Source organism: Oncorhynchus gorbuscha, linkage group LG16 (assembly GCF_021184085.1).
Source record: "Oncorhynchus gorbuscha isolate QuinsamMale2020 ecotype Even-year linkage group LG16, OgorEven_v1.0, whole genome shotgun sequence".
Classification (NCBI taxonomy): Eukaryota; Metazoa; Chordata; class Actinopteri; order Salmoniformes; family Salmonidae; genus Oncorhynchus; species Oncorhynchus gorbuscha.
In genome coordinates this window covers 53,491,123-53,517,989 of record NC_060188.1, presented here as the reverse complement: position 1 = coordinate 53,517,989, position 26,867 = coordinate 53,491,123, and the positions used below count along the sequence as shown (strand labels likewise).

The following is a 26,867-nucleotide window of genomic DNA, read 5'->3' as shown; positions in this document are numbered from 1 at the left end:
CCTTCTACCTGAGTGTGCTGCGCCTCTCGCTCACATGGCTCTCCATCACATGATTGGGTCTTTCCCACAGGCTACAAGTGAAGACAGACACATCTGGAACGCAACTGTATACATGCTCATTCAATTCCGAGGTGCAAATACATATTCCAAACATAGTCTGGGACAGTTGTGGAATGCAATAGATTCCAAATTAATATAATCACTAGCAATCCCCCCAAAAGTGTACGCAATGTGGCTGATACAACAGATCAGTACATTTAGCTTAAAATGTTGATAAACTATTAAGCTATATCTTCACATTATAAGCGCAGCAATGCGCACATGGCAGTAGGCTATAAGAGGGGATGTTTTATTTGCGGAGAACGCCATTATAGAAAGTGACTGCAAATGTGATAATGCATGTAATGCTTTTATTTGAAATTTGAAATTTTATGGTGAAAATTATCATCCCAAAACTTGAAACTCATGCACTGCTTATGTATGCCAGTTAGGCAATAAACCCCTTGTAAAGTGGATTAATGTGCTTATTTGGCCACTTTAGTTGTGACACAAACCTTATCAAAACATAAAAGCCTATGGGCTAGGCTACATGTGGTGGGTGACTATGATTCGAAGGTTGTTTCTCATGCTGGGTATCATTCACAAGTGATAATATATACAGTTGAATTCGGAAGTTTACGTTCACTTCGGTTGGAGTCATTAAAACTCCTTTTCCAACAACTCCACAAATTTCTTATTAACAAACTATAGTTTTGGCAAGTGGTAATTTTCCCAACAATTTGTGTACAGACAGATTATTTCATTTATAATTCACTGTATCACAATTCCAGTGGGTCAGAAGTTTATATATACTAAGTTGACAGTGCCTTTAAACACGTTGAAAATTCCAGAAAATTATGTCATGGCTTTAGAACTTCTGATAGACTAATTGCCATCATTTGAGTCAATTGGAGGTGTACCTGTGGATGGATTTCAAGGCCTAACTTCAAACTCAGTCCCTCTTTGCTTGACATCATGGGAAATACAAAAAAATCAGCCAAGACCTCAGCAAAATAATTGTAGACCTCCACAAGTCTGGTTCATCCTAGGGAGCAATTTCCAAATTACTGAAGGTACCACGTTCATCTGTACAAACAATAATACGCAAGTATAAACACTATGTACTTTGGTGCGAAAAGTGCAAATCAATCCCAGAACAGCAGCAAAGGACCGTGTAAAGATGCTGGAGGAAACAGGTACAAAAGTATCTATATCCACAGTAAAATGAGTCCTATGTCGACATAACCTGAAAGGCCACTCAGCAAGGAAGAAGCCACTGCTCCAAACCCAACATAAAAAACAGACTACGGTTTTCAACTGCACATGGGGACAAAGATCGTACTTTTTGGAGAAATGTCCTCTGCTCTGATGAAACATATATAGAACTGTTTGGCCATAATGACAATCATGGAGGAAAAAGGGGGAGGCTTGCAAGCCGAAGAACACCATCCCAACCGTGAAGCATGGGGTGGCAGCATCATGTTGTGGGGGTGCTTTGCTGCAGGAGGGACTGGTGCACTGCACAAAATAGATGGCATCATGAGGTGGGACAATTATGTGGTTATATTGAAGCAACATCTCAAGACATCAGTCAGGAAGTTAAAGCTTGGTCGCAAATGGACAAATGACCCCAAGCACACTTCCAAAGTTGTAGCAAAATGGCTTAAGGACAACAAAGTCAAGGTATTGGAGTGGCCCTCACAAAGCCCTGACCTCAATCCCATAGAACATTTTTGGGCAGAACTGAATAAGCGTGTGTGAGCAAGGAGGCCTATAAACCTGACTCTGTTACACCATCTGTCAGGAGGAATGGGCCAAAATTCACCAAACGTATTGTGGGAATCTTGTGGAAGGCTACCCAAACTGTTTGACTCAAGTTAAACAATGTAAAGGCAATACTACCAAATACTATGTATGTAGATTTCTGACCAACTGGCAATGTGATGAAATAAATAAAAGCTGAAATAAATAATTACAATATACTATATAATTCTCTCTCCTATTATTTTGACATTTCACATTCTTAATAAAATAAAGTGGTGGTCCAAACTGACCTAAGACAGGGAATCTTTACTAGAATTAAATGTCAGGAATTGTGAAAAACTGAGTTTAAATGTATTTAGCTAAGGTGGATGTAAACTTCTGACTTCAGCTGTAATTCACAAGAGATTTTATTGTCACCCATCAGACTATTCTGGATTTAATCTCGTCCTTACATATACCAAACAATGTGTGCATTTGTATTTATTTAGGAAGGACCATCGTCATGCACTTGTCTCGAAATAGGGGCAACGGAAAAACATTTCTTATATGCACTTAAATAGCGGGTGGAGTACGCTTTTGCCATGATTTATTTTCATGCCAGCCATGTAAACTATATTCCTGTTGTAAAGATAAGCAATGTGCTTAATATTAGGACAGTTAAGAAATAAATATAGTTGGTTTACATTTGCATTGATATCAGAGTGATTAGAGGGACAATACAGTATTGAGTACCAGGCAGGTAGCACGTTTGTTGGGCTACTAATGACCATGAGCAGCAACAGATCTTGAAGAAGCCTAATTACCATGACTAAACGGTCACTTGGAATTTGACTGCCTTCATGACTCGTGATCGCTGAGGTGGAGGTAATACGGTCACCGTAACAGCCCTATTCAATGTATCACATGGGTGTCATGTGTAAATACAATGGAATCAAGTTGAATTGTGATTCTTTGGAGAACAAATTTGTAAATGCAGTGGTGTTTAATTGAGCTGGTACTTCAGAGCATGTGGGCTGCATTCCAAGTATAGCGCAGTTCATGTTATAATTATTAGAATAAACCCAATTAACTGAAAGCACATCACATCCCTGTTATACCCCATCTATTTCCCCTATCATTTGAATTATCTGTAGTATGCATACTTCGCAATGCTTTTATTTGACTTTATTAGGTTACTGAGTCACACTACATATTTGTATGTAGGGTAGAATAATTTCCAACGTGCAACAAATACCGTAATCCATAATTGTCCAATAAGACATGATGCATAGCATGCATAACCTCTTTTCCAACTTTTTCTGATGAACTGCAACAAAATAAAGCTAAACACAAACTGAGCTTCATCCAGAAGTGGTCTGCCCACATGTGCGTTAGGGGCAGCGGCCCAATTGTTAATAGTCAATAAAAAATATATAAATATATATAATATATATATATAGTGAAAAAAATGGAATATATTTATATATACTGTAATTCATAGATTATGTTTGAAATGCTCATAAAAGTTTGGTAAATGTGTACATTTTCCTGTAAAAAAAGACATTGTTCAAAACAAGTTGTTACACTCCTTCCAGTGACAGCCAGCAGCTCCGCGGGCGCATAGTCCATGCGAACATTGGATTGGATTGTTTTGTCAGCTATTTGCTATCAGGGGGAACCACCCCAAGGAAATCACAGGATTTCATAACATAAATTATTACAGCACAAAGGAAATGGACGATCCTAGGGACCTCAAAAGTGCGCTCAGTCAGAAATGATGGGTCTGATCTAGTATCCTTCCCAATGAGTCTCTCGTGCCAGACAGCTTACTTCCGCACTAGAGACTAGAAGGTACAGATGCTGCTAAAGCAAACAGATAATTATAATTAACTTGTAAATACATAATCATTAACAGTCATGGAAGCCTGGGACCTGATAAACCGGACATCTACATTCGACAAGAGTCAAAGGACAGAGGGATACACTAGATAGAACCTTCTCATTGCGGATCTGGTAGGACAAAAAAAGCATTACTGTGGCTGGCCAATTGTATTGTTCATCAGCTATAGCTAGCTGGTAGCTTCTATGCCAATTTCAAGTCTTTCTAAACGAATATCTGACTAACTCTGAAATATTTCAATTAGTTCAGGATGGCTGGCGTGCTTTGTGACATTATATTAGTTACATATCCCCAGTTAGATCATTTGTTTTCACGTATTACATCTGCATGCTTGTTGCGCTCTCCCTGGTGCACTAGTTAATTATTGAGCTAGCTGCTAGCTCTAAATATTATAATCTAATCTGTTCAAAACATTGGCAGCATGTGTAGCAGTGGTCATTCGGCTTTTTACATGTAAAAGTGAAATAGGTATATTTATGCTATTGTTCAAATTCACAGATCTTTTTATATATCGTCTTAAAAAAACAGGTAGTTCAAGAACTTTGCATCATATTTCTGTCACGCTACTTTGTTGAAAACTCCAACCACCCCGAGCTTTCAGCCAATCAGCGGCCGCCATGTGCGTCATCCATGTGTCTATATTAAATCCCTGCTCATGAAACCATTGACTCAGTGAAATGTCTGTCTGCGAGAGAATAGAATGCTTAGTGCACATCGTAGCAAACCGTTTTGCAACAAGTCTCTCTTGCTTGACAAGTTCAGGTTAGCCCCTCCAAGTTTTGGCCTGTTTGCTTCTGTTTGGTTCCTAGTAAATACATGCCAGGGATGACATTGAACTCACAGTTGACTGTGATCTCAACGGTCTGGACGTCTGTGGCGATGTCGTTGATGGCGGTGCATTCGTATGTCCCCGCTCTCTGTCTGGAGATACTGGGGATGTCCAGGTATTCGTCCTCCGATACCAAGTCAACTGTGAAGGTAAACAACAACACGAGGTGAGGTAAACAATAGGTGAAGTAAGAAGCAACAACAACCCCAACATGTGAGGTACACAACAACAACGAGGTGAGGTGAAGTGTACGGCCATCCTATATCAAATCAATGGCGCAATTATTCACCCCACTGTTCTATAAAATACCTATCGTACATATTTTCCCATTGGAGAAAAGGGTAAGCCATAATTATCGAGACCGACCTTATCGACCAACTTATTAAAAGGCAGGGTGTTTGAACTGATCAAAGCCTCATCCTCATGTAAAGCAGGACTGAAATAACTCAGGTTGTAATGAAGAGCAGCGCTGAAGGTGATGGCTGCCATTTTACGATCCCGTAACCAATTGTGCTATTTTGTATGTTTTTTCGTGTTATTTGTACATCATTTGAACATTTTGTACATCATGTTTCTGCCAACCTGTCTTATGACCGAAAAGAGATTATAGATATCAGGACAGTGAATACTCACCCCGTACTGGAGGAATATTTTTTAACGAGTCGGACGGGAAGGATTTACTTCAGACGCACGACAATGCCCTCATCCCCATCATTTGCAGGAGAAAGTGACGGAGGTATCGGGGACGAAGGTTGGGTGCCTTGTAGGGATCATACGCCGAGAGGGTAATCTACCTTTACCATCAGTCCCATTAGCCAACGTACAATCAATCGATAATGAAATAGACAAAATACGATCACGTATATATCCTACCAACGGGACATTAAAACTGTAAAACCTTATGTTTCACCGAGTCATACAGCTAGCGGATTTTAAGCTTTTTCGAAAAAGGATAGAAGAATGGCCTCTGGTAAAACTAGGGGTAGCGGTCTATGTATATTTGTAAACCACAGCTGATGCACAAAATCTAAGGAAGTCTTAAAGTTTTGCTCGCCTGAGGTAGAGTATCTTATGAGGTGGTCCTTCTGTAGCTCAGTTGGTAGAGCATGGCGCTTGTAACGCCAGGGTAGTGGGTTCGATCCGAAGGCTGGGACCACCCATACGTAGAATGTATGCACACATGACTGTAAGTCGCTTTGGATAAAAGTGTCTGCTAAATGGCATATATTATTATATTATATGATAAACTGTAGACCATACTATTTACCAGGAGAGTTTTCACCTGTATTTTTTGTGGCTGTCTATATACCACCACAAACCAATGCTGGCACTAAGACAGCACTCAATGAGCTGTATATGGCCATAAGCAAACAATAAAACGCTCATCCAGAGACAGCAATTCTAGTGGCCGGGGACTTTAATGCAAGGAAACTCAAATCCGTTTTTACCTAATTTCTTACAGCATGTTAAATGTGCACTAAACTCTAGACCACCTTTACTCCACACACAGAGACGCATACAAAGCTCTCCCTCATCCTCCATTTGGCAAATTTGACCACAATTCTTCCTTCCTGATTCCTGCTTACCAGCAAAAACTAAAGCAGGAAGCACCAGTGACTCGGTCAATAAGAAAGTGGTCAGATGAAGCAGATGCTAAACTACAGGACTGTTTTGCGAGCACAGACTGGAATATAATCTGCGATTCATCCGATGGCATTGAGGAGTACACCACACCAGTAACTGGCTTCATCAATAAGTGCATCAATGACGTCATTCCCATAGTGATGTACGTACATACCCAAACCAGAAGCCATGGATTACAGGCAACATCCACACTCAGCTAAAGAGTAGAGCTGCTGCTTTCATGGAGCGGTACTCTAACCTGGACGCTTATACGAATCCCAATATGCCCTCCAATGAACCATAAAACAGTCAAAGCCTCAATACAGGATAAAGATTGAACCGCACTACACTGGCTCCAACGCTCATTGGGTTGTGGCAGGGCTTGCAAACTATCACAGACTACAAAGGGAACCACAGCCGAGAGCTGCCTTGTGACACAAGCCTACCAGACAAGCTAAATTACGAATGCTGGCTTCGAGGCCAGTAACACTGAAGCATGCATGAGAGCTGTTCTGGACAACTGTGTGATCATGCTCTCCTTAGTCGATGTGAGAAAGACCTTAAAACAGGTCAACATTCACAGGGCCACAGGGCCAGACGGATTACCAGGACGTGTACTCCAAGCATGCACTGAGACCAACTGGCAAGTCCCTGACTGAGTCTGTAATACCAACATGTTTCAAGCAGACCACCATTGTCCCTGTGCCCAAGAACACTAAGTTAACCTTCCTAAATGACTACCATCCTGTAGCTATGAAGTGCTTTGAAAGGATGGTCATGGCTCACATCAACACCATTATCCCAGAAATTCCAGACCCACTCCAAATCCACAGATGATGCAATCGCTGTTGCACTCAACACTGCCTTTCCCACCTGGACAAAAGGAACACCTATGTGAGAATGCAATTAATTAACTACAGCTCAGCGTTCAACACCATAGTGCCCTTAAAACTGATCACTAAGCTAAGGACCCTGGGACTAAACACCTCCCTCTGCAACTGGATCCTGGACTTCCTGATGGGCCGCCCCCCAGGTGGTAAGGTTAGGTAACAACACATCTGCTATGCTGATCCTCAACATGGGGGCCCTGCTCAGTCCTCTCCTGTACTCCCTGTTCACTCATGACTGCATGGCCAGGCACGACTCCAACACCATCATCAAGTTTGCCGATGACACAACAGTGGTAGGCCTGATCACCAACAACAATGAGACAGCCTATAGGAGGAGGTCAGAGACCTGGCCGTGTGGTGCCAGGACAACAACCTCTCCCTCAATGTGATCAAGACAAAGGAGATGATTGTGGACTACAGGAAAAGGAGGACCGAGCACACCCCAATTATCATTGAGGGGGCTGCAGTGCAGTTCCTTGGTGGCCACATTGCCAACAAACTATCATGGTCCAAACACACTAAGACCGTCATAAGGGCATGACAAAACCTTTCATGTCTTGTATATTAAATGTCCTTAACTGTTATTGTATGTCTTTGGAAAACTGAAAATGTAAAAAAAAATGTTAAAAAAAAATTAAATACACTATTTTGAAAAGACTACATCAACAGAGGCTTTTGGAGCAGCCCAGTTATGTTGTATTCCTCACTCTATCCTTTCCTTAAACATGTCAATTGGGGGGGACCTCCCCTTGGGTTGTGCCGTGGCGGAGATCTTTGTGGGCTATACTCGGCCTTGTCTCAGGATGGTAAGTTGGTGGTTGAAGATATCCCTCTAGTGGTGTGGGGGCTGTGCTTTGGCAAAGTGGGTGGGGTTATATCTTTCCTGTTTGGCCCTGTCCGGGGGTGTCCTCTGATGGGGCCACAGTGTCTCCTGACCCCTCCTGTCTCAGCCTCCAGTATTTATGCTGCAGTAGTTTGTGTCGGGGGGCTAGGGTCAGTTTGTTATATCTGGAGTACTTCTCCTGTCCTATCCGGTGTCCTGTGTGAATTTAAGTATGCCCTCTCTAATTCTCTCTTTCTCTCTTTCTTTCTCTCTCTCGGAGGACCTGAGCCCTAGGACCATGCCTCAGGACTACCTGACATGATGACTCATTGCTGTCCCCAGTCCACCTGGCCGTGCTGCTGCTCCAGTTTCAACTGTTCTGCCTGTGATTATTATTATTGGACCATGCTGGTCATTTATGAACATTTGAACATCTTGGCCATGTTCTGTTATAATCTCCACCCGGCACAGCCAGAAGAGGACTGGCCACCCCACATAGCCTGGTTCCTCTCTAGGTTTCTTCCTAGGTTTGGCCTTACTAGGGAGTTTTTCCTAGCCACCGTGCTTCTACTCCTGCATTGCTTGCTGTTTGGGGTTTTAGGCTGAGTTTCTGTACAGCACTTTCAGATATCAGCTGATGTACGAAGGGCTATATAAATACATTTGATTTGATTTGATTCAATTCAAAACTAAAAACAGCCTTCAAGCTCATCACCATTCCGCATACTGACACTTTCCTATGGAAAACATGACTAGCTGATTCACGTAGCCGCCTTTGTAGTATTGCGCTTTAACCATCACAGCTCTGCTCACAGCTCGAATCACCTGACGAGGGTCAAGAGAACCCTCAGAAAGCACAGGTTCGCTCGTGTCCCTGATTCTCTATTGCTGTCATGAGTCTCTCTAGTGTCTCTCCCTCATTTCCATTTCCCTCTCTTTGTCTTTCATCATTCTCATTAGCCTCTTACTCTATTAACTTACTACTTTTTTCACTACTGCAAAATCTAATTCAGACTGCATCAGGAAGCTAAGTATCTGGAAGCTAAGTATCATCAGGAAGCAAAGTATCTAGTGCTCAAAAAAACGTGTTTTGAGCACTAGACGTAATCCATGCAGTTGTGTGACAAGCGTCAATAAAACAAATGTTGTTAGGAATGTTATGTAGCCTACTTAGCAAAGAGCGGTTTTTGTCTGGACTCTGGCTTTCCCCTTTAACGTTCTGTTCAGAAACTCAGAAATGACAAACTAACTTACATGTATATGTGTTCCATACCATACACCATATGAACACTAACAATATGCCTTATAGCAGGCTGGGTATCTATCGACAGACTTAAGATTTATTCTCAAGATGGTGCCCCTGGCTGACCGTTAACTGAGGGGTCATCAGAGGACAGAAATCGACAGATCGAACTTGTGCTCAACTACTGTACATACTGTGTAGGCAACAGTAGACAAACTGCAATAACATATACTTCACAACTTCACGAGTACAGACTGGACATTTTTTTCAGACTCTGAAAATGTACTATCTACATAAGAATAAGATACAACACAGGCAGTTTGAAGGGGCCATAATTGCCAAGCTGGAGGTGTTCATATGATATCAATGTTTCCTGGACCATTTTATGGCTGCCGTAAAATATGTGTGCCGCAGGGGGAAAGTAGCTAGCTGATATCTGCAGTCACAGAGGAGACAAATCCCACAAAAAACAGAGGAAATGCAGCAGCATACGCTGGTGGGCACCCGCAGGACCTCCACTTCCTGTGTGGAGGAAGAAGAGAGGAAGGTCGTGGGGACCATGTTGGCTCAGCCGAGGCAGAGTTGCCTATCAACTGCAGGGGTTACTGTGCAACTATGAACACAAAATGCTTGTGTGTGAAATACTGAAATGGACTCTATCAAATATAAGACTGTACACTTTGGAGAAAATCGAACAAATAAACACTGTGTTAAAATGCAATCCGCTACTTGAAAATCTTGAATGCTCAAAACTGAAGTACTCAAGTAGTACTTGATACTGAAGGGGTACAGGCGGACAAGCTGTCAGTGAGAGACGAGATGCCACAAATATAACACAGCCTTCTGCACGCTGTATCTCCAGTCGTCATTTATTTCTCGCAGACTGAGAAAAAGTGTACACTCATGAGACCTGACCACACAGAGCACGGAGGGCCTGGGATAGTAGGCTCCCTGTTGCAGAGGCTCCCTTGAACTCGCTGTGTCTTTGAAAACTAAGGAAGGACCAAACTTGTCCCGCAGGGAGATTCTGGTTGTAGACAGATAGATGGATTTAAAAAACTGTCCAACTGAAATACCTTATTTACATAAGTATTCAGACCCTTTTCTATGAGACTTGAAATTGAACTCAGGTGCCTCCTGTTTCCATTGACCATCCTTGAGATGTTTCTACAACTTCATTGGAGTCCACCTGCGGTAAATGATTGGATATAATTTGGAAATAAACATGCCTGTCTATATAAGGTCCCACTGTTGACAGTGCATGTCAGAGCAAAAATCAATGAGGTTGAAGGAATTGTCCTTAGATCTGAGACAGGATTGTGTCAAGGCACAGAACTGGGGAAGGGTCCAAAATATTCTGCAGCATTGAAGGTTCCCAAGAACACAGCGGCCTCCATCATTCTTAAATGGAAGAAGTTTGGAACCACCAAGACTCTTCCTAGAACTGGCCGCCCGGCCAAACTGAGCAATTGGGGTAGAAGGGCCTTGGTCAGGGAGGTGACCAAGAAGAGGGTGGGGGCAATGCAAATAGTCTGGGTAGCCATTTGATTAGATGTTCAGGATTCTTATGGCTTGGGGTAGAAGGTGTTTAGAAGTCTCTTGGACCTAGACTTGGCGCTCCGGAACCGCTTGTCGTGCGGTAGCAGAGAGAACAGTCTATGACTAGGGTGGCTGGTGTCTTTGATAATTTTTAGGGCCTTCCTCTAACACCCCCTGGTATAGAGGTCCTGGATGGCTGGAATCCTCACCCTGGTGATGTACTGGGCCGTACACACTACCCTCTGTAGTGCCTTGCGGTCGGAGGCTAAGCAGTTACCATACCAGGCAGTGATGCAACGAGTCATGATGCGCTCGATGGTGCAGCTGTAAAACCTTTTGAGGATCTGGGGACACATGCCAAATCTTTTCAGTCTCTTAAGGGGGTATGGTTTTTGTCATGCCTTCTTCACGACTGTCTTGGTGTGCTTGAACCATGTTAGTTAGTTGTTGATATGGATGCCAAGGAACTTGAAGCTCTCAACCTGCTCAACTACAGCCCCGTCTATGAGAATGGGGGCATGTTCGGTCCTCCTTTTCCTGTTGTCCACAATCATCTCCTTTTTCTTGATCACGTTGATGGAGAGGTTGTTGTCCTGGCAGCACACGGTCAGGTCTCGGACCTCCTCCCTATAAGCTGTTTCATCGTTGCTGGTGATAAGGTCTACCACTATTGTGTCATCGGCAAAGTTGATGATGGTGTTGGAGTCTTGCCAGGCCATGCAGTCATGAGTGAACAGGGAGTACAGGAGGAGACTGAGCACGCACCCCTGAAGGTCCCCTGTGTTGAGGATCAGTGTGTCAGATGTGTTGTTACCTACCCTTACCACCTGGGCGGCCCGAAAGGAAGTCCAGGATCCAGTTGCAGAGGGAGGTGTTTAGTCCCAGGGTCCTTAGCCTGGTGATGAGCTTTGAGGGCACTATGGTGTTGAACGCTGAGAAAGTAGTCAATGAATAGCATTCTCATATAGGTGTTCCTTTTGTCCATGTGGGAAAGGGCAGTGTTAAGTGCAATAGAGATTGCATCATCTGTGGATTTGTTGGGGAGGTATGCAAATCGGAGTGGGTCTAGGGTTTATGGGATAATAGTGTTGTGAGCCATGACCAGCCTTTCAAAGCACTTCATGGATACAGACGTGAGTGCTATGGGTCAGTAGTCATTTAGGGCAGGTTACCTTAGTGTTCTTGGGCACAGGGACTATGTTGGTCTGTTTGAAACATGTTGTTATTACAGACTCAGTCAGGGACAGGTTGAAAATGTCAGTGAAGACACTTGCCAGTTGGTCAGCGCATGCTCGGAGTATACGTCCGTATGGCCCTGCGGCCTTGTGAATGTTGACCTGTTTAAAGGTCTTACTCACATCGGCTACGGAGAGCGTGATCACACACTCTCATGTATGCTTCAGTGTTACTTTCCTCGAAGTGAGCATAGAAGTCATTTAGCATGTTTGGTAGGCTCGTGTAACTGGGCAGCTCTCGGCTGTGCTTCCCTTTGTAGTCTATAATAGCTGGCAGAGTCTTAGTACCAAGACATGCTAATACATCCCCCTCCCCCCCCAAAAAAAATGTGGATGCCAAGTCAATTTCAGTGTCTTTTTATTACTGCGTTCATTCCCGATTTCCATCACATATATATATATATATATTCATTTTTGGGAGAGGCTATATTAATTCATCCGAGGCCACTACCAATGGTTTCAGGTCCGTCTCCCAAATGGAACCCTTTTCCCTGTAAAATGCACTTTTTGACCAGAGTCCTATTGGCCCTGGTCCAAAGTAGTGCAGTAAATAGGGAATATGGTGCCATTTGGGACGCAGCCCTGGTCTAGCGGACACACATTGCCAGTCAGGTACTGTGGTGGTGTGAGATACCAGGGATCCCTTCTGATCTGGCAGAAGCCTCTAAGCCATCTATCTATCATGAAGCGGTGAGGCGGCAGGGCGGCTGCTGAGCTAGGTCATGACTACATCGAGAGCTCCATACAGGGCCAGAAATATCACCAATCCCCCCTCCCCTCCTTCCTCTCCTCCTCTGTCCTCCCTCCTTCCTCTCCCTCTTGGGATGGATACATATTTTATTCTTTATTTGTCACTCTGGAAAAGCCTTGTAATAACTGGGCCCACACTGAATGGCCTCGAGGCAAGAGGATAGTGCAGTGCACTGGAACTGTTTGTGATGGTGGTGGTGGGGCTGAGAGATTGAAGCTTGCACTGCTACTGCAATATGAAAATAAGCATTGGGTTTGGCTGTATTTAACTGAATCCGGTTGTGTATACTGCCTGTATCTTAGGGAAACAGAACAGTGAGCAGTTAAATTATCAGAGTATTGGAGTAGTCTAACATTTCTCCTGTCTTTATCAATCGCACACATTTTGGAGTTGCCATGGAACTACAGTAAACACACCAACCTGGATAGCAAAATACTTTGGATAACACCAATTTAGGCTGAACACCATGACAATGCAACACCATAAACAACTTAAACAGTGCCATATACGTAGTTGGAAACAAAAAAAAACAATTGGATGCAGTCAGAATCACTGGCGTCCTTGTGCTGTCTAAGGGACACAAAGCATTGACAACAGCATACTTTAACTACCTAACAGACCGCTGGTTATCTACACTTCCATTCCCCTGTTCCACTAAATGCCCCTTGCCCTCGACTTCGACCTCTACATCTCAGTTTGTTGGTTTTGATTAGTGCAAGGAATATAACAAATCCATTCCATTGATTTCAGTGGCGGCTCCCAGTTGGGGATGGTTAAGAGAGTAATAAAAAATAATTCAGCTGTCAGGGTGCCTGTGCCATCTGTAAATACGAACAAAATGGTTAAATTACAAACCTAGTTGGTTTAGCCACAGAAAAAGTCGGCAACCTTCCCGCTAGCCATGATTGGTTGAGATAATGAGTGGACTGGATATGCCGAGAGATGAGTTCGGATTGGTCTGCCATGTAGCACAGTTCTGTCTAAAATAGGTAATCCTTTATTATGCAGCTTTTTCTTTTAAAGATATTACGTAGTAGAACTGCACAAGGTAGCTCTCCACTTTCTGGAGGACTGAGTTCTGAAATCAGTGGACTTCGAGTATGATAGCTAATGAGATGGTGAAAATTCTGGCGTTTGATTGCAAATATACAGACAGAGTTGAAAAGAGAACACACAGAAGGCTGTTGTATAAAACAACTGTCTCCTGATTACATCTTCAAACTAAGGGCAACCATGACATCCGTGACATAGAAAGAGAAGTGTCCATCCATGTATATGGGTATTACACGTATTTAATTTAGTCCAAAATTAGTTTTAATTTCAAGTTAAAGTGAAACTGTTAGCTAGCTAACGCTAGCTGGCTGGCTAGCTAACGTTACATGTATGATCTGTGTAGTAATATAATTAATATCTGAGCCATTTGCTTTGTTAGTTATAGCCTACTGTTAGCTAGCTAACATTGAACCTCGTTGGTTCATTACCTGCCGATTCATGCAGGGTAGTAACATCATAAATTGTGATTATGGTTCATTTTTCTGCTAGCTAGCTGCATATCTAAACAAAAGACTCAATTATGCAAGTAACTATTTCAATATAATGTTATTGATGTCACCGCGACAACTGTCGATAGACGTAGATAGTAAATTTTCTCTGGCTATCTACTCTGACTTCAGAGCACTCTCATCTGAGTGTGCCAAAGTGCAGAATAACTGACAAATGTATGAATGCTCAACACCTGTTGAATATGGCCTGTGTCAGTAAATGCTGGCAAAACAGTTGTAATTCAATTGTTATCCCGTCACCAATGCTCTGGATAACATAAATAATAGCCTACACAAGCTCTGCTAGGGCGAGTAAAATGGTCTCTCATTTGTGTCTGGAAGTAGCTAGCAACCTAGCAAACGTTAGCCAATTAGCATAGGGTGCTTGAATCCTGTTGTCAGGGCAGAACGCTCGGATCTACCCTACTTTTCAGCCAGAGCGTCCAGTCTGTGCTTTGAACTTTCCGAGAGCCAAACAGTCTCAGTTTACGAATGCCCAGAGCACACTCTGGCACTACAGATTAAATTTACAAACACACCCATAGTATAAGCCAGCCTTTAGTCTTGAAATCTTTGGTTGTTTAGTACATAGCCTCACATGTGAATCCTTAAAGAGATGGTCGGGGCTAAAGCTTAAACAGGTGTGAACGATGCTGAGTGGGTGTAGACACAGAAGAGCTCTCCAGTAGGTACCAAAACATTCAAAGGCCATTTTCTCAAAAGTGAGGTTACAAAGGTTCAACTTTCAAAGCAGAATTACTTTCCCATTGTTCCTCAACTGTGGTGTATGATATACCATTTTCTAGCTCTGAGTCTCTAATTTTATCCCATGTTAAAACACTACGGTAGGTCACAAATGTGGGTCTAATAGTATTCATTATCTGTGTCATGACTGATTATTTTACAATCGGTTTCATTTAGCAAGACAACACATTCCAACTAAAGCATAATACAATATACTGTATATGTAGTAGTAGGGTGCAATTATGGGTCCACTAATTAGTGTTGCACAATTCCAGTAACCTTCCATACACCTTCAGCATTTGTATTATTATTTAGACAGTACAGAAATAGCAGGGAATCAAGAGCATGGGAAGCCAAAGTAATATACTGTATGCTCTCTAATATACTGTATGCTTTGTGTCAGAGGTGTTAATACATGCTTCAGCTAGTTTTACAAAAGACTACACCTTTGCTTTACACAATAGTAAACATCATGTTATGTCAGCTACACTATGAACAAAAAAAACAGATTGTGCTATATTTGTTTATGACCATCAAACAGAGGTCCTTGAAGTAAGACGAGCCGAACAAGTACAGTGTCCAGTGTGGCACTGTTGTACTGTAAATCTCCCCTTTCTGTGTTAAATACAATCTGCATGGTTATTATCCCCATTATGCAATCACTATAAAATGTTCTCCATGACTCAACATACACATTACACACACAACACACATTTAAAACTGCTTCTCATCTTATAGGCAATTATGATGAATTGAATCTATAAAAGTCCTGAGTTTGGCAAATTCGGGTGTAATCTATCAGAGGACTCCGAAGTTAGCTCTGCTGAGGAGCCCAACTACCGGCACACTCCGTTAATGGTATTCTAAAGCAATTGAAGCACTTGATGCGCCAGCTCAAATTGAAATAGTATTTTCATGTGGAATATGTTCTTGTTATAAACATAATATTCCCTCTGTTGGTTTTATAGGCTAGTGATGGGACTGTTCAAGGGAATAACAGAATAAGCAGCTTTTCCTAATTAGGGAGAATGTTATCTTCTTAACTTCCCAGCTGGAACGCCAAACTACCCACATAGAAATATAAGACCGTTTTTAACATCCAGCTGTGGACCTATTCAAATCGGCTTACTTATTTCATTTTGAAAAATAAATACACGTCATGATCACACCCCGTAAACTTTTAATACGGCAAGTATCCATTTGGAATGGAAATTGATTAGCGTAAATTGGCGTCATGTGATTTGGTTTAATTATCTTGTAGTAAGTGCATCCTGCTTTTGTCTGGTATTGTTTTGTGCGGGTGGGTGGGTATTTCTGTACTTCGTTAACCTACTTAACCAATCAGCACTAACTTCATATTCAAGATGACTGGGTTGCTCTGTCTGTTTGGTCGTTTGACAATGAGCCTCTGCACACTCTTTCTATTCATTGGATCCCAATGGCAGTATATTTTATATAATTCAAATAATATATCTTCAAATGAAAAGACAGGTTCATAAGTGCATAATAATGAACTCAGTCACATGTATGTGCTGTTGCCATCTCTTATATCTTTAAACACACGTCATACATAAGGCTTGACAACAACGAAAGAGTTGACTACAGTACACACAGTATGGGACTAGGCTACAAAAGCATGTACATACATACACTACCTTAGGTTTTATAAGTGAACTTCACAATACTCAACAAGGTATTTATGGTATGCGCGACTTCAGATCATTAGAATGCTATCGCAAAAAGCCACAAAATACAAATGAATGGATTTCAGCAAATATGTAAATACCATGGAAGTCCTCTTACAGTTGGGAACATCACAGTCCCATTGATCAAACAACCATGAAAAGGTAGGGTCTCTCTCCCTCAGTTACCTATGTACATCAACAAGATCAACAACTAATGCTAGTCAGAGCGACATAAGCTAAAATCTAATGAGGGAACATTAGCTAAACCCTCTCATACTTTTTAAGCTAGTTGCTATCAAAATTGCACTTAAACAATGGGGAATAGTAGCCTGATTGTCCTTCTGCAGCTTGTCTGCCAATGCATGCTTGTCCCAACGAATGTTTGACAACTGAATGGGAACTTGCCTGCTAACCAAATGACACCTGCCTCTCTAGCTGTAGCCACTGAAAAACAATATTAAGGGAAAAAGTCAGTCACTGACACACTCATGCAATGACATGACATTCTCCCAGTAGCTAACTAGCTAGATACCATAAGGCTCTGTGTTTTTAGCTTGCTAAATAAATAGCTAACTAGATAAGTAGATACGCTAGCTCAGGTGTATCAAACTCAATTAGCACATGGAAAAAAACACATTTTGCATGCCAGACATAGCCTCTTTGTTTTTACAAACACCCCAAAAATGGCCATTGTTTTATTAGGAAAAAGATCATGTCCACTTATGTACTTAGAAAACTGTATAGAGCATTTTAACATATTAAAACAAAAGGAGATAAATCATATTTGCTCAGCCTTTGCTGCCATGCTTGCAGATGTGGATAATATGCTGTGACCCTAATAAGAAATATTTAGTAACTCCAAATAACACAAATGTAGTTATAGGTTTGTTGTAACATTTAAACTTAAAACATGTTTAATTTTCTTTTGCACTGCATGGATGACCAGTGCTGTTGAATGCAGCATTGCTGTATGGTGCACTCAAAATATATTGTAGATGAGTAGCCATCCTAGGCTACGACTTAATTGTTGCTGTAATAGGCCTACACGTTTCTCCTTTGCATGTTTTTTTGTTGTTGCAGGTTTTGTTTATTGGGTATTCATTGCCAAGCTTAAAAACTAAAGCCAGACTGCAAAATGTTTGTAGCCGAGCTAGGCATGTGTCTGTACACTTTCCCTCCATTGCGTTCTGTAAACGAAACACATGAAAGCAGCGCGAATTGAAGTTGTATTCACTAATGCGAGCGCATCAGGCTGTAAGTTCATAAAGTAGAGAACTCAACTCTTGACTTATTTATACTCGCCCGTGGGCTTTGTGTTTCAGACGTGCGCTAGCATATTAGCCTCGTTTTGAGTTGTGATCGCTAGTTTGATTGTATTGACATTCCCAGCCTTAGTTACAGTCGTCCGTTTTTTGTTCAAAATATTGAGTTATTGAAACTGAAACAGTGCATCCTTAATGGCTGGTGGTGGAAAACAATGTAACAGGCCAGCTGTGATTTACAACCTGATAGCAATATTTTTGGGACTCCCAAGAAATGTATTGGTGAATTACACTGAACAGAAATATAAACAAAACATGTAAAGTGTTTGTCTCATGTTTCAAGAGCTGAAATCAAAGATTCCAGAAATGTTACATAAGTGCAAAAAAAGCTTATATCTCTCAAATTATGTGAGCAAATTTGTTTACATCCCTGTTAGAGAGCATTTCTTCTCTGCCAAGATAATCCATCCACCTGACAGGTGTGGCATATCAGGAAAATGATTAAACAGCATGGGAATTGCACAGGTGCACCTTGTGCTGAGGACAATAAAAAGTCACTCTAAAATGTGCAGTTTTGTCGCAACAAAATGCCACAAATGTCTTAAGTTTTGAGGTGGCCTGCAAATTGCATGCGTACTGCAGAAATGTCCAGTAGAGCTGTTCCCAGAGAACGGAATGTTAATTTATCTACCATAAGCCACCTCCAAAGTTGTTTTAGAGAACTTGGCAGTACATACAACCGCAGACCACATAACCATACCAGCCCAGGACCTCCACATCCGGGCTTGTATTGTATGCAATAATTAAATTCATAGAATTGAATTCCAATGTTTGCACTGAAACCATCTGCCAGACCACTCAGTACCATTGACATTAAACGTAATTGTCATGGACATGTTTAACTTGGATCAGCCTCTCAGAATAGCACTAACCCAGAAAAGGACAAGAAACAGCCCATACTAACATATGTAGCCTGAGAAACAAGGTTCATGAAATGTACAACTTATTAACACTTGAAAACATGCATATTCTGGCCATCTCTGAAACACACTTAGATCATTCCTTTGATGATGCCATAGTATCTATACATGGTTATAGAATATATAGGAAAAATATAAATGCAAATGGAGGAGGTGTTGCCGCTGTGGGTTTGCACAGCCGAATAACTTCTGCACAAACTGTCAGAAACTGTCTCAGGGACTGCAGTCTTGACCTGACTGCAGTGCATTATAACCGACTTCATTGGGCAAATGCTCACCTTCAATGGCCAATGGCATGCTGGAGAAGTGTGCCCTTCACGGATGAATCCCGGTTTCAACTGTACCGGGCAGACGACAGCATACAGCATGTATGGCATCGTGTGGGTGAGCGGTTTGCTTATGTCAACATTGTGAACTGAGTGCCCTATGGTAGTGGTGGGATATGGTATGGGCAAGCATAAGCTACAGACATCAAACACAATTGCATTTTATAAATGCCAATTTAAATGCTCAGAGATACCATGACGAGATCCACCACAATCACCTCATGTTTCAACATAATGCACAGCTAAATGTTGCAAGGATCTGGCCACAATTCCTGGAAGCTGAAAATGTCCCAGTTCTTCCATGGCCTGCATACTCACCAAACATGTCACCCATTAAGCATGTTTGGGATGCTCTGGATTGACTCTTACAATAGTTTTTCAAGTTCCCGCCAATATCTAACAATATAAAACCAAATCAAATGCGCCGAATACAACAGTGAAATACTTACTTACGAGCTCCTAACCAACAATGCAGTTAAAACATACTTTTTTTGGAGAAGAATAAGAAAAAAAAGTAACAAGTAAATAAAGAGCAGCGGTAAAATACCAATAGCGAGACTATATACAGGGGGGTAACAGAGTCATTGTGAGGGGGCACCGGTTAGTTGACATAATATGTACATGTAGGTAGAGTTATTAAAGTGACTACGCATAGATGATAACAACAGAGAGTAGCAGCGGCGTAAAAGGGGGGGGGGCAATGCAAATAGCCTGGGTAGCCATTTGATTAGACGTTCAGGAGTCTTATGGTTTGGGGGTAGAAACAGTTTAGAAGCATCTTAGACCTAGACTTGGCGCTCCAGTACCGCTTGGCATGCGGTCGAAGAGAGAACAGTTTATGACTAGGGTGGCCGGAGTCTTTGACAATTTTTAGGGCCTTCCTCTGAAACAGCCTGCTATATAGGTCCTGGATGGCAGGAAGCTTGGTCCCAGTGCCTTACGGTCGGAGGCCGAGCAGTTGCCATACCAGGCAGTGATGCAATCAGTCAGGATGCTCTCGATGGTGTAGCTGTAGAACCTTTTGAGGATCTGAGGACCCATACCAAATATTTTCAGTCTCTTGAAGGGGAATATGTTTTGTCGTGCCCTCTTCATCACAGTATTGGTGTGCTTAGACCATGTTAGTTTATTGGTGATGTGGCCACAAAGGAACCTGAAGCTCTCAACCTGCTCCACTGCAGCCCCATCAATGAGAATGGGGGCGTGCTCGGTCCTCTTTTTCCTGTAGTCCACAATCATCTACTTTGTCTTGATCAATTTGAGGGAGAGGTTGTTGTCCTGACACCACATGGCCAGGTATCTGACCTCCTCCCTATAGTCAGTCTCGTCGTTTTCCATGATCAGGCCTACCACTATTGTGTTATCGGCAAACTTAATGATGGTGTTGGAGTCGTGCCTGGCCATGCAGTCATGAGTGAGCAGGGAATAAAGAAGAAGGACTGAGCACGCACCCCTGAGGGGCCCCTGTGTTGAGGATCAGCGTTGTGGATGTGTTGTTACCTACCCTTACCACCTGGAGGTGACCCGTCAGGAAGTCCCGGGTCCAGTTGCAGAGGGAGGTGTTTAGTCCCAGGATCCTTAGCTTATTGATGTGCTTTGAAGGCACTATGGTGTTGAACGCTGAGCTGTAGTCAATGAATAGCATTCTCACATAGGTGTTCCTTTTGTACAGGTGGGAAAGGGCATTGTGGGCTGCAATAGAGATTGCATTATCTGTGGATCTGTTGGAGCGGTATACAAATTGGAGTGTGTCTAGAGTTTATGTGAGCCATGACCAGCCTTTCAAAGCACTTCATGGATACAGACTTGAGTGCTACAGGTCGGTAGACATTTAGGCAGGTTACCTTAGTGTTCATGGGCACAGGCACTATGGTGGTCTGCTTAAAACATGTTGGTATTACAGACTCGGACAGGGAGAGGTTGAAAATGTCAGTGAAGACACTTGCCAATTGGTCAGCACATCGCAGTACACGTCCTGATAATCCATCTGGCCCTGCGGCCTTGTGAATGTTGACCTGTTTAAAGGTCTTACTTCGGCTGCAGAAAGCATGATCCCACAGTCTTCCAGAACAGCTGATGCTCTTATGCATGTTTCATTGTTATTTGCCTCGAAGCGAGCATAGAAGTAGTTTAGCTCGTCATTGAAGAGGAGTGGGACAACATTCCACAATCAACAGCCTGATCAACGCTTCGAGACAATGTTTCTATTCTGCTAACAATGCCTTACTGTATGTCATTGAATTTTGAGTCAATTAGAAGCTATTTTTTAAACCTCTAATAAAGTTTGTTTTGAAGTATAAACAGAGAATTTGATATTTTTGACTGATATGTTTCATATCGCAAAGTAGTTAAAACGCTGTCAGTTCCATTTTAGTGTTAGTTTTAGGCTTGTCGTGACGTTGTGTTAGTTAATGTAACGACTGTTGCTCATCGAATGATTGAAGGTTTCTAATTGCGTGATTAAATTAATCAAGCAATTATCAACTTATTAACCTGGGGCACCATGGGAAGATTAGTTTTATTAAATTTCTATTTCCCAAATGAACTCAAAGAATATCAGAATATCGATGTTACAACAGTCGCTAATTAATCAGTTTCCCCTACAGTCTCATTCTGAACGTCGCATAATCCGGGAATATGCAGGGACCCGGGTCCCACCAATGAGTTCGTACCACGCCAATCTTAGTTGAGTATTTATTTACTAGAAAGCTAAAATAATGATAAAAGTTACACAACACACAGTCTAGGCCAGTGGTTCTTAACCTTGTTGGAGGTACTGAACCCCACCAGTTTCATATGCGCATTCACCGAACCCTTAATTGGAAAAATAAATTATGATTTTTTCAAATTCAAAACATAGGTATATATTTTACTGGTGCACAAAATGAACCGTGCGTCAACATCACTGTATTCAAAGAACAAAATCATCAAAACATGATTTTCACACAAAAACAAAAACATAATAATGAATATTTACTGCAAATCAGTGTGACTTCTGCTGTTGCCTTTCAGAGACCAGTTCAGTAATGCGTGGCTTCACCTTGGCAAGTGCCACTCTCATGTCCTTTTCGCAACAAAGTCTGTTCCTTTTCTTCGTTTATGTCCAGCATCCTCAAAGGATTGCTTGCAAAGATATGTTGTAACAAACGTTATGAAAATCTCAGGAGCTTTCTTAGCAATAACAGGGTACGTTACCATTTGTTGACACCAAAATGTTGAAAGCGTTGTTGTTCTAAAGAGTTGCTGTTGAACCTGGCTCTGCTGAATTTCAATGATTTCATCGAGGTATTCATCATTGACATCTGTTGTCTCAACACTAAACGTGAACGGCTGTCTCACCCATGCTGGATATGACTCTCTTGTAGGGAAGTATCCGTCGAGAGACTTTGGAAGCTCATCTAAGTGTGTGACCATTGCTTGCTTCAGTTCCGCAGGTACAGAAATGTCTCCGATTCCAGATACATCTTTGATCTTACTTACACAGTCGTCCAGCAGGGGAAAATTTGCGAAGTTATCGTTCTCTGTTCGTCGTTTCCATAACGGTAGCTTTTTTTGAAAAGCCTTCAGGTTTTCCTCCACTTCGATGATGTTGACGCCACCGCCCTGCATCTTTTGATTGAGATGATTGAGAGCTGCGAAGATATCAGCCATGTACGCTAAAATGAGAATGAACTCATTTTTGTAGCAATCTGCATGACAATGTTGGTGCTTTTGCAAAAACAGGGCTAATTCCACACGCACGGCAAAAACACGATTCAACACCTGTCCCCGGGACACCACCGAACATTACAATGGTACAGAAGTACCTCGAATTCAGAGCCCATTTCTTTACACAGCTCACTGAAGATGCGGTGCCTCAGAGCACTAGTTGGCACATAGTTCACACATTCCACTACAATATTTAATACTTCTGCCAGTTTTGGAGGCAAGGTTTTTGTTGCCAACGCATGCCTGTGCTGAAAACAATGCATAAACAATGATGTGTGGTACATCGGCTTTCACTAGCGCACCAAAACCAGACTTTCTTCCCAGCATTATTGGAGCTCCGTCCAAACAAGCTGCAGAAACCCACGAAAGATTGTTGTCTTTGAAGAAGTCATCCACAAGTTTCTTCACATCGGCTGCCTTAGTTGTTGTTGTAAGAGGCAAAATAAACAAAATCTTCCTTTATCACGTCGTCTTTCACATAGTGCACGAATAGAGCAAGCTGGCTTAGATTGGAAACGTCTGTGGTCTCGTCGAGTTGAAGGCAGAATTTTGCCGGGCTTGAAATCAGATCTGCAACTACTTGAGCCAAGATGTCTTTGCTCATGTCCTCTATTCTGTCGCTGATGGTGTCATTTGAAAGAGGAATTTGGGATAACTTAACTTCAGCCTCTTTTCTCAGCATGATGTATTCACCATTTTCAACACAGCTGGTTTTATGAGTGTTTCACCAATGGTGTGTGGTTTGCCCTGCTTTGCGATCAGGTAAGCAACTTCGTACGATGCTGTCAGTTTATTGATGGGTACAAAGCCGAGAACAGGCAGAGTAGCTTTTACATCGAATCTGGCTCTCTTCACCTTGAATTCAGCGAGCGTTGTGTTCTTGTATTTTCCATCTCCATGCAGCTTAAGGAAGCGTTCTTAGTTTTGCTGGTCCTAGACTAGAATTACTCAACTTGGCATTGCAAATCAAGCAGTTAGGACGCTGACTCCCCATCACATTCCGTTATACATGTGAATCCATATTGTACATATTCGTCTGACCACTTTATTTTTTTGCTCGACATAGTAAGTATTAAGGGATTAAAATATTAAGAAAGAAATCACAAGACATACCATCACGACAGTCACAAGTAGACTACTGGGCACACCAAATTCCCTGCAGCACAGATAGGCCAAGCGTTGTAGCGTGATCACCTGCAGCCAATGATGGCCAAGCAGGGCGTGTCATCACAAATCATATGAGTCGGATGTGTGTCTTGACCTCCGCCGAACCCCTGAGACTGACTCACCGAACCCCTGGGGTTCGATCGAACCCAGGTTAAGAACCACTGGTCTAGGCTATTGATTATAACTTAGTATAACGGGCCAACACACTATGGCGCGTGTTACCCAAAATGGGGATTTAAAAGAGAGGGAAAAAGAGAAAGTACACGAGAGAAATATACATTTGGGTGCATTTGTCAGCTATGCTTATTTTAACCCTAGCCTTTCCCCAAACTGCCGCTCTCATGGGTCAGACTATAATGATGTAATTACATGTGGGAGGTCTCAGATGGGAAGCTCAACGTGGGTTGTTTAGGCTTCTCAATGACGCACTTCTCCGGTGCAACTGTCTGGTCGTCCTCACGATGTCAGTGTTCTTTTGGTCTGATTCCTCGCCCTTGCTCTGGGAGGGCTCTTCTGAGGGCAGACAGCTCTGTAGCTCAGAGCTCACAGCGTAGGAATGAAACAGTGTAGATACCACGATTCGATGGAGAGTGGAGGTTAGGAATTCACCCGCTTAGACACAGCTACTCATCAGTAGCATGGGTAGAAAAATATTTCTTTGTCTTCAACCCTGTGTTGAGTTTTGAGTTCGATGACTTTTTAGAACTCGGCTGCAGCTGGGGTCACGTAGTCTGTTATGTTAATTCTTCACTCAATGTCTTATACCCTCGGGTCAGAAGTGGGCGTAACCGCCTTTTGGGCAATTCTCTGGGCGTACCAAGATAAGAGGCAAGGTCTAGATTTGACTAAAATCCAATTTTAGACAACTAACTTCACATTTCATCTTTACCAAATCATTGTCTTGGATTTGGACATTTTTCACACAACCTACAATGTATAAACACCAATCATATCATAGGAAAACTATTACAGTTACAATGTTTTTGTAATAACGTAATCTATTAACCTTTAATAACAAAACAAAATTACATACATTTTCATATTCCATCTATCATCATGACCACCATTGTGGCTGACGGAAACCATTGTTCCAAAGTCCCCTTTTTGCATGTTTAATGTTCAGAGGGTGGTTCTCCATAGTGAGAGGACACAGGCATGTTGTCAGTGGCGTAAGATTTACCATGGGTGTGAGGGGTCATAAAAAAACATCTTCAGACCCCTAGATCTCTCCTCCACTTTTTGGGGTTGAGAGATAATCTGTAGGGTTGTGGTCTCCTGTAACCTGACCTGATCAAGACAGTCATGACAGGCCTAACATAAATTGTGCATTTGACAGCTCATTTTGACATGGTGAACCAGGTGCAGAGAAGAAGAGAAGGGACTTATAAGCTTGAGACTGACACTCGAACGATGACAGTTCAGTGGACCAGTTCGGCAGTGTGTTGTGAGCATACTCTGCCCAAACGAGGAACTTGCTCCAGGCTTGGGTGGAGATGAAACAGCGGAGGAACTTCTCCAGCTCTTGGTTGGCCCGCTCTCTTTTCCCAGTTGACTGTGGGTGGAACCCCGAGGAGAGACTCTCAATTCCCCCAACAGGGAGCAGAATGTTTTCCAATACCGTGCGACGAACTAGGGCCCACGATCTGAGACAATGTCCTGGGGAAGTCTGTGTATTCGAAAGACATGGGTAATCATGAGATCAGCGGTCTCCTTCGCTGAGGGCAACTTGGGTAAGGCGATGAAATGGGCTGCGTTGGAAAACCAATAGTGGTAAGCCCTTGGGATTGGGGAACCGTGTGATAAAGTCTATGGACCAAGGCGGCTGGGGATGGGCAGAGGTTGGAGCAACCCAGCCGGTTGCTGTTGTGAGGACTTGCTTTAGGCACAAGTGGAGCAGGCCGTAATGAAGGATCTCACATCCTCAATCATGTTTGGCCACCATAATTTCCACCTCAGGAACTCCAGTGTCCGATTAACCCCTGGATGCGTGTCCACATTGTAGTACTCGGGAATGGGCTGATCACGGAACATAAAGTCTGTTAGTGGGACCCCCATCAGGTTCAGGTTCTCGGTTCTGGCCTTGTCGGACCGTGGTCTCAAAACTCCATATCATGGGGTCCACAATGCGGGACCTGGGGATGATGGGCTCAGAGTCCCTCTCCTCATTAGAGACATCGTGTTAGCGGAACAGGGTGTCTGCTTTCTGATTCTTGTATCCCAGGCGATAGGCTAGTGTGAAGTTGAACCTGTTAAAGAACAGAGCCCACCTAGCCTGGCGAGTGTTCAAGCTCTTGGCTTCTTGAATGGAAACCAAGTTCTTATGGTCCGTCCAGATCACGACAGGTCGAGGTACCCCCTCCAACCAGTGTCCCCACCTCTAAAGGGCCCACTTAACTGCCAAGAGCTCCCGGTTGTCTACATCGTTATTGCGTTCGAGAACTGCCGAGAACTGCTTGGAGAGAAAGGCACATGGGTGCAGTTTTTTGTCCCCCTCGCTCTGCTGTGAAAGGACCGCCCCTGCTCCGGTGTCCGAGGCGTCCACCTCTACCACGAAGGGACGGGTAGGATCAGGATGGACAAGGATGGGTTCAGAGGTGAAACGTCCCTTGAGCTTCCTGAATGCCCTCTCAGCATCGAGGGTCCAACAAAAACAGTTCTGGGACATGCTGGTTAGGTGCGTGAGAGGCGCTGCACCAAAGTTGTAAAAATTTGCAAACCCGAGGAACCGCTGGACTTGTTTGAGTGAGGCGGGACGCGGCCAGTCGGTGACCAACTCACCTTTACAGGGTCAATTTGACCCATGGAACTCACACTTCTCTATCTTGATGTAAAGTTGACT

The 26,867-nt window shown here is 42.8% G+C and overlaps 1 protein-coding gene across 6 annotated transcripts in view; it reads right to left on the bottom strand.

Moving 5' to 3' along the window:
- The window catches only part of LOC124000105 (opioid-binding protein/cell adhesion molecule-like), a 559,214-nt gene that overhangs the window by 19,940 nt on the left and 512,407 nt on the right, over nt 1–26,867 (bottom strand). For all 6 annotated transcript variants that reach the window (XM_046306240.1, XM_046306239.1, XM_046306241.1 and 3 more), the window contains one exon: nt 4,524–4,652. In XM_046306240.1, the coding sequence (XP_046162196.1) occupies nt 4,524–4,652 (129 nt within the window). The remainder of the gene's footprint in view (nt 1–4,523; nt 4,653–26,867) is intronic.